This window comes from Ornithorhynchus anatinus, chromosome X5 (assembly GCF_004115215.2).
Source record: "Ornithorhynchus anatinus isolate Pmale09 chromosome X5, mOrnAna1.pri.v4, whole genome shotgun sequence".
NCBI lineage: Eukaryota > Metazoa > Chordata > Mammalia > Monotremata > Ornithorhynchidae > Ornithorhynchus > Ornithorhynchus anatinus.
Genome location: NC_041753.1, coordinates 18,050,311 through 18,058,424, shown reverse-complemented (window position 1 = coordinate 18,058,424; position 8,114 = coordinate 18,050,311). Strand labels below are relative to the sequence as shown.

At 45.3% G+C, this 8,114-nt stretch overlaps 1 protein-coding gene across 1 annotated transcript; it reads left to right on the top strand.

Moving 5' to 3' along the window:
• Nucleotides 1–5,593: 5,593 nt before the first annotated feature.
• Nucleotides 5,594–6,499, top strand: LOC100079627 (regulation of nuclear pre-mRNA domain-containing protein 1B-like). The gene has a single exon (XM_039910745.1). The coding sequence runs from the start codon at nucleotides 5,594–5,596 to the stop codon at nucleotides 6,497–6,499; it is 906 nt and encodes a 301-aa protein (XP_039766679.1).
• The last annotated feature ends 1,615 nt before the right edge of the window (nucleotides 6,500–8,114 follow it).

The window sequence follows — 8,114 nt, the reverse complement described above, 5'->3', positions numbered from 1 at the left end:
GACTGCATCAAAACTGTCAGGCATAAACTCTCTAAAATATCTTATCATTCCCAACCCTCTTTTACACCCTCACTCACTTTCCATCCTTCGCAGATGTCTCTCAAGAGATTTGCATCTGCTTTTGAAATATCCCACCTCCACCTGCACCTCCAACCCCATCTCTTCACACCTTCCAACACTTTCATCCTCTCTCCTTACCTCCTGGACCCCCATTTTCAGCCCAGTCACTTTCTAATGGATCCTTCTCCTTTGCTTTCAAATGTGTCCTTGTGTCCCATAGTCTAAAAAAGAAAAAAAAACCAACCCTCTCTTGACCCAACTGCCCTTTCCAGCTCCCCTCTATCGTTTCTGTCCAAACCTCAGTCCCATGGTGAACTCATCTGGTGTCACAACTTCAATTACCACCTATACGTGGATGACTCCCCAATTTACCTCACTAAACCCTACCTTTCTCCTTCCCTTTGAGCAATCTCACATCTCCTCCTGCCTCGAGCACATGCCTACACAGATGTTCCACTGGCACCTCAAGCTCAACAAAGCCAAAGCTGAACTCCCCATCTTTTCTATTAAATCTTTTTTTCCTCCTAACTTTCCCATCACTTCTGACATCATCTTCTCTGACTCTTAAACCCATTATCCTGGTCTCTTCTCTCTTATTATGAATAATAATATCGAGCGCTTACAATGAGCCAAGCACTGTACTAAGTGCTGGGGCAGATAGAAGATATTCAGGTTAGACACAGTCCCTGACCCACACAGGGCTCACAGTCTACGCAGGAGACTTAAACCTCCATATTCAGTATGTCTCCAAATCTTGTCAGTTCGTACTTCATCGTACTTCAAAACTCTGTCCTTTCCTCTTCACCCAAAATTCCACCACATTGTCCAAAGACATGTCCTATCCCGGTTTGGCTACTGCATCTCTCTCCTTGCAGATCTCCTCGCCTCCAGTCTCTCCCAGCCCCAGTCCATATTTCACCATGTTACCTGAACTGGCTTTCTAAAGCATTGAATTGCACGTCTCCCCTATCCTCCAAAACTTTCAATGGTGGCACACTTCTCTCCACATCAAGCAGAAACTCATGACCATTGACTTCAAGGCACTCAACCAGCTCTCTCCCTACTTATCCTCGCTTCTCTCCTACTCTCCTTGACTTGTGTATTTCACTCTTCTCAAGCCTACTACTCACTATGCTTCTTTCTTGTTTCTTTTGCCACCAACCTCTTGCTCACGTCCTCCCTTCTGCTTGGAACTCCATATCCCTTCACATCTGGCAGTCTACTGCTCTTCCATCCTTCAAGGACCTTCTGAAATCACATCTCTTCCAGGAAGCCTTCCCTGGTTAATCTGTCTTCTTCCCACCATATTTCCCTACTACTGCCAAATCAGCACTTCCATGTCACCTAAGTACTTGAGTACTCAGTGTCCCCCTCTACCCCCGCCCCCGTAGCACTTATGTGCATATCTTTACACTTTATTCCTTCTCTCTACCTCTGATATATTCTAGTGTCTGTTTCCCCTGCTAGATTGTAAGCTCTTTGAGCGAAGAGAGGTGATCTACTAACTCTATTGTACTTGCCCAAGAATTAAATACCGTGTTCTGTAACTGCTTAATAATACTATTGACCGAAAAAATGCTATACTGAATCAGATCAGTGATCCATCCAGCATCCAGGAGTGGCAGCACAAGAGGAAGAGCTTGATAGTTGCTCTACCCTACACTCATGGTTAGGTCTATTTACTTCATTATTATTATTCTTGATCTTAATCTGGATTTAATAGAAAAATTAACTAAGATTTTGCTGACATACTTTTTATAATGAATGCAATTTCAAATGGTGACATTATGTTTTTCGTGTATATACTATGAATAGCTAGTATTGTGATAACTTTCATACAGTCCTCTCACACTCAAATAATTTCCAGTGGAAAGCTGAAGACCTTTATATATTACTTCTTCCTTGGAACATGAGATATGGCATTACAGGGTCAGACTAATGGTCCATCCAGCCCAGAATTCTGTTTTGGATTGTGGTAAGAGGATCCTTAGAGGATCTGTGTAATATTTGACCTCTTTGATATCCATCCTAATATTTAGTGTATTCTCATCCGGTGCATAGTACAGGGCTTTGCATAGAGTGGGTGCTCATTACATTCAAATGAATATATGAATCAGCCAATCAGTGAACATTTAAGGATGCACCATCTAAATCCCTCTTTTCCCTCAAATAATTTAAGAACCCAAATCCCATGAAGTTATTTTAAAATATTTTTGAGCCTTCTGTGCCTCTGGAAACCCACTGTGGACCTGTCATCATTATGGATCTGTCAATAGTTACTGCCTGCTCAACTTTGTGGTAACCGATTCCATATGTTTCTCTCGAGTTGTGAAGAGGTATTTCCTATCGGGTTTTTTTATTTTGAAGGCACCACCCTCACATTTCAATGGATGTCACCTCTTCCAATTGTGTGATATTTAGTGAGTAACAATTTCAATCAATCAGTCTTATTTATTGAGAACTTAATGTGTGCAGAGCCCTCAGTACTATGCCCTCATTTCCTCTTTTCCCAATTGCTGCTGCATCATCCTTGTACCTGGATTTGCATGCTTTATTCACCCCACCCTCAGCCCCACAGAATTTATGTACATATCTACAATTTATTTATATTAATGTCTGTCTCGGAAGCTTACTGTGCACAATAAGGGCTCAGTAAGTATGATTGATTTATTGTACTAAGCACTTGGGAGTACAATAGAATTGGTAGACAAGGTCCCTGCCCCGCAATTAGCTTAGTCTAGTCATGTTCAATCTATGTACCCACTTCGTGATGTTGTAAATTGCAAACCTATCCCCTCACAGTCTGCAGCTTTCCAGACTGAAGTTCTAATCTTTTCAGTTTATCCTTCTATAGAAATTACTCCATCCACCCCACTGAAGATCTTGTTTGCCTTTGCCTGGACCCTCTCTAACTCTGTTATAACTTTACTAAAATATAGCAACCCAAACCACATGGGAAATTCCAGTTCTGGGAATATCGTGCTGCCTTTTTTTTTTGTTTTTTAAGAATGGCAAAACTGTGCCTTTTGCTTTGCTTCCTTTTCTTCTTAGTGGTTTCCAGCATTCAGTTGCTATTTATTGCTGCTGCTGATGCACTTTCAACCAGTGGTTGTTTTTTTTAAAATAAACAGTGAACAATGACTCAGATCTTTTTCTTGAGTCGTGACAGATAGTTCCCAGCTCGTTATCATGTAGTTGTAATTTATTTGGATTATTCTTCCCCGGGTTATTTTGCACTGGCGCACACTGAAGCAAACTGTCATTTATCAAACCAGTTATGCAGTTTTTTGATGCCTCCTTGCAGGTCGTCCCCACCTGCACTGTATTTTAAAAACTGGAAGATCTTAATGCCATTTTCAAACTGCACTCTTTCAAATCATTTCAAATGTTAAGCGAAACCAATTCTGTCCTTGATTCCGGAGGGGTGGGGGTTCAGGGGAACCTCTCTATTCGATTACCCTTTTCATCCTGAAAAGTTGTCATGTATCCTTCCCATTTGTTTCCCATCTTTAAACTACCCTCCTACCTGTGAGAGAACATGCTCCTCAATCCCATTGAAAAATCCTTTTGAAAGCTAAGTATTCTGTCTCTACAGATTTCCCTTCATCTAGTGCGTATTCATCCCTTCAGAGAACCCCAACAGCATTTGTGAGATATAATGTCCCTTTATAGAAGCCATATCATCTCCCCCACCCCGAAGTGCTCAATGATCCTAAAGTTAATAAGAGATTCCTCTAAGTTGTCCACCAGCTTGATTGCCTGACCCTATTATCCTCTTCCAGGACTGTAGCCACGCAATAAAAATGACTGACTGATTGATCTGTCCAATTTCAAAGTGACTTACCCATCGAAAATGCCCAGGATCGCCTCTACAATTTTTTTACAAATGGGAGTTACACTGGGCAATCTTCAAAATGGACAAAACAGCAGGTATTCCCCCCAGCGCTTAGAACAGTGCTCCGCACATACTAAGCACTTAACAAATACCATCATTATCATCGGCGATTGCATATTGACATTTTTCAAAAATTTTTTCCGAGGCACTTTTATGGTCCTAAATCTCTGTGCAACGGGGCCCACGATGTCCTTTCCTCCCAGGGTCAGGTACTGGGGTCTCCACTGGCCACGGCGGGCAGGGCACTGGGCAGCAGGTGGGCGAGGTATCGGCCCCAGCTCAGCCCTCGCTCATTGATTCATTCGATCGTATTGACCAGGCGCTTACTGTGCGCAGAGCACTCGTGCTGAGGGGTTGGGAGAGCGCTCCACCACAACCAACTGGCACATTTCATTCATTCAGTAGTATTTATTCATTCATTCAATAGTATTTATTGAGCGCTTACTATGTGCAGAGCACTGTACTAAGCGCTTGGGATGAACAAGTCGGCAAAAGATAAAGACAGTCCCTGCCGTTTGACGGGCTTACAGTCTAATCGGGAGAGATGGACAGACAAGAACATTTATGGAGCACTTACTCTGTGCGGGGCACTGTACTACGCGCTTGGAATGTACAATTCGGCAACAGATAGAGACAATCCCTACCCAATGACGGGCTCACAGTCATTACCCTACTTAAAGCTCACCTCCTCCAAGAGGCCTTCCCAGACTGAGCTCCCCTTTTCCCTCTGCTCCCTCTACCCGCCCCTCACCTCTCCGCAGCTAAACCCTCTTCTCCCCCCTTTCCCTCTGCTCCTCCCCCTCTCCCGTCCCATCCCCTCAGCACTGTATATATCTTCATTACCCTATTTATTTTGTTAATGAGATGTACATCACCCTGATTCTATTTATTTGCTATTGCTTTAATGAGATGTTCTTCCCCTTGATTCTATTTATTGCCACTGTTCTTGTCTGTCTCTCTCCCCCGATAAGACTGTAAGGCCGTCAAAGGGCAGGGACTGTCTCTATCTGTTCCCGATTTGTACATTCCAAGCGCTTAGTACAGTGCTCTGCACATAGTAAGCGCACAATAAATACGATTGAATGAATTTCCCTACCACAGCGAGCTTCCAGGGCTGGGAGACCGCCGAAAAGCAGCGTGGCTCCGTGTAAAGAGCCCGGGCTGGGGAGCCAGCGGTCATGGGTTCGAATCCCAGCTCTGCCAATTGTCAGCTGTGTGACTGTGGGCGTCATTTAACTTCTCTGTGCCTGAGTTGCCTCATCTGTAAAATGGGGATGAAGACTGTGAGCCTCATGTGGGCCAACCTGATGACCCTGTATCTACCCCCGCGCTTAGAACGGTGCTCTGCACACAGTGAGCGCTTAACAAATACTGACATTATTATTATTGTTATTATTTCTATTACTGAGCGCTTGGAAGGTACGACTCGGCAACAGGCCGAGGCGATCCCCGCCCCACGACGGGCGCGCAAAGGCGGTTGACGTCGGCGTTGGCACCCGTTACCATGGAAACCGGCCCCTTGCGCGTGCGCCCCGGGTCCCCCGCCATCGGAGTCGGGACCACCCTCCGCCCTAACGCCCCCCACCGCCTGGTCCCCGCGGCCCACTGCCCTTCGCCCTCCCCACCCCTCGGCCCACCATGACGTCCTTCGCCGAGTCGATTCTCATTCAGAAACTCTCCGAACTGAAGATCACCCAGCTGAGCATCGCAGACCTCTCCCGGTGGATCCTCCAGTTCCCCCAGAAATCGGGCTCCGTCGCCTCGGTGTGGATTCAGCAGCTCCGCATCGTCAACCCGCAGAGGAAGCTGATGCTGCTCTTCTTGGCCAACGATGTCCTCCAGAACGGCAGAAGAAGGGGCCCGGAGTTTCTCATCTCGTTCATACCCGTCCTTCTGGAGGGTTCCTATCACATCGCCATCGAAGGGGACGAAGAGTGCAAAAGGGGCCTGGAAAATGTGCTGAACATCTGGCAGGAGAGAAAGCTCTATAATGTCGAGTACATCCAGAAGCTGAGGTTGCCTCTGGAAAACGCCCGGAAGTTTCCACCGCAGGCTCCGAGAGAGGAGCCGCCTCGGAGGTGGACCTACCAGACGGCCGAAGAGTCAGCCCCGAGGGGCGTGCTTAGGGATCCCTCTCCTCAGCCTTCCGTCCTGAACCTGCCTTTGATCGCCAGGATGATCAACGGTCTGCAGAACCTCCAGCAATCCGCCTTAGCCGACAGCACCGTGAAAGTGCCCCTCTTTCCACCTGGGGGAGCCCAAGAAGTTTTATTCACGGATCAATTTATACATAGAAGAGAAGACGAGGAAGTTGCGAGGACGGAAGAAACCTGCATGCTCTTAGCCGAACAGAATGGGATACTGGCTGCGGAGATCCACGAACAGCGCCAGCTGATACAGATGTTGCTGGTGTGCACCCAGAACCAGAAGGATGTCTTGGCTGAGAAGGAGAAGATGTATGAAGAAAACAGGCAGAAGTTTTTTGAAGCCTCCCAAGCCTGCAACCAACTGAAGGCTTATCTCCAGGCCTCCCCAGGCCACTAGATGGGGTCTGGTGTTTCAGGGGGCTTGCACCGCCCTCCCCCTCTCACCCCCACCCGCCAATTGCTTTTAACTGTTTCCCGCTGCCAAATATATGTGGCTCTGTGAAGAACTTGTTGACTGGATTTCCAGGTGGCCTTGTGTTTCCAGATTTCCCAAGAGGACCCATTGGCTGGACATCTAGGCGCTCTGTGTTTCCAGATTTCCCAAGAGGACTCATTGGTTGTCCAGATGGCCCTGTGTTTCCAGATTTCCCAAGAACGACTCATTGACTGGATCGTCTAGGTGTTCCTGTGTTTCCAGATTTCCCAAAAGCACTCATTGGATGCTCAGCTGGCCCTTTTGTTTCCAGTTTTCCCAAGAGGACTTATTAACTGGAAACTGTTTTCCAACAATAGGTTCTTACTTTCCCCTTTATGCAGCCCATACTTGGGATGGGGTTTTAGAGGGTTTTTTTGTTCAGAGTACCAGTTCTACCCACTCCTTCTTTATGGCATTGCTAGTATCTTAGATTGACTTCAAATAGTTGAGTTCAAAAGTTAATAAATAGATTTTGAAGGAAAATACAGTGTTCTCTCATTTTCTTGTGCAAATTGGTTTCCAAGTGGTCCTGAAAGCAGTATACACACCTTGAAGACTTTCAGAGAATGTTTAAAATCCACCCCTATAGTATTTCCCTTTTGAGAATTCCATTTTACTTCCAAATCTCTGCCCATTTTACCTGTGGATTTTCAGATTTCAAAAATGAAAAAGTAATTCGATTTGTGTGGATTTAACTATGGTAAAGGTTAGAGGACCTACTGAGTTACCTGGGCCCAAACTGTTGACAAGTAAATAGTAGCTCCTCAAAACTTTCTGCAGAAACTGTGAAATTCAGGATTTCCATATGTGAACTAGAGGCAGTAATAATGATTGTGATATTTGTAAAAGCAGTTACTCTGTGCTAATCCCTTGGATAGATACAAGATAATGAGGTTGGGCACATAGAGCTCACCATGGAAGGGGAATGGAGACTAGGTATTGAATCCCCATTTTACAGGTGAAGAAACTGAAGAACTGACCATTAAGTGACTTGCCCGGCAGGCAAATGGTGGAGCCAGAATTAAAACCCGGTTCCCCTGACTCCCTGGTTCATGGTATTTCCACTAGACCATGATGCTTCAGGAAGAAAATCAACACCTATTCTAGAGGGGTGACTTCCTAGTTTATCAATGTCAAAGTAAAATCAAATTACAAATTAGCAATTGTAATTTGCAGTTGTATTTAACATGCAAATACAACCCCCTTCAGACACTCTCTCTTTCACACACACACACACACATTTATGGGTATGTTTTCCCGTAGTGACAAATTAAGTGTTCCTGGAGTTAAATAGCACAATATCTCAAAGAAAATGCCTGTTCATTCATTCATTCATTCAATAGTATTTATTGAGTGCTTACTATGTGCAGAGCACTGTACTAAGCGCTTGGGATGAACAAGTCGGCAACAGATAGAGACAGTCCCTGCCGTTTGACAGGCTTACAGTCTAATCGGGGGAGATGGACAGACAAGAACAATGGCAATAAATAGAGTCGAGGAGAAGAACATCTCGTAAAAACCGATGGCAACTAAATAG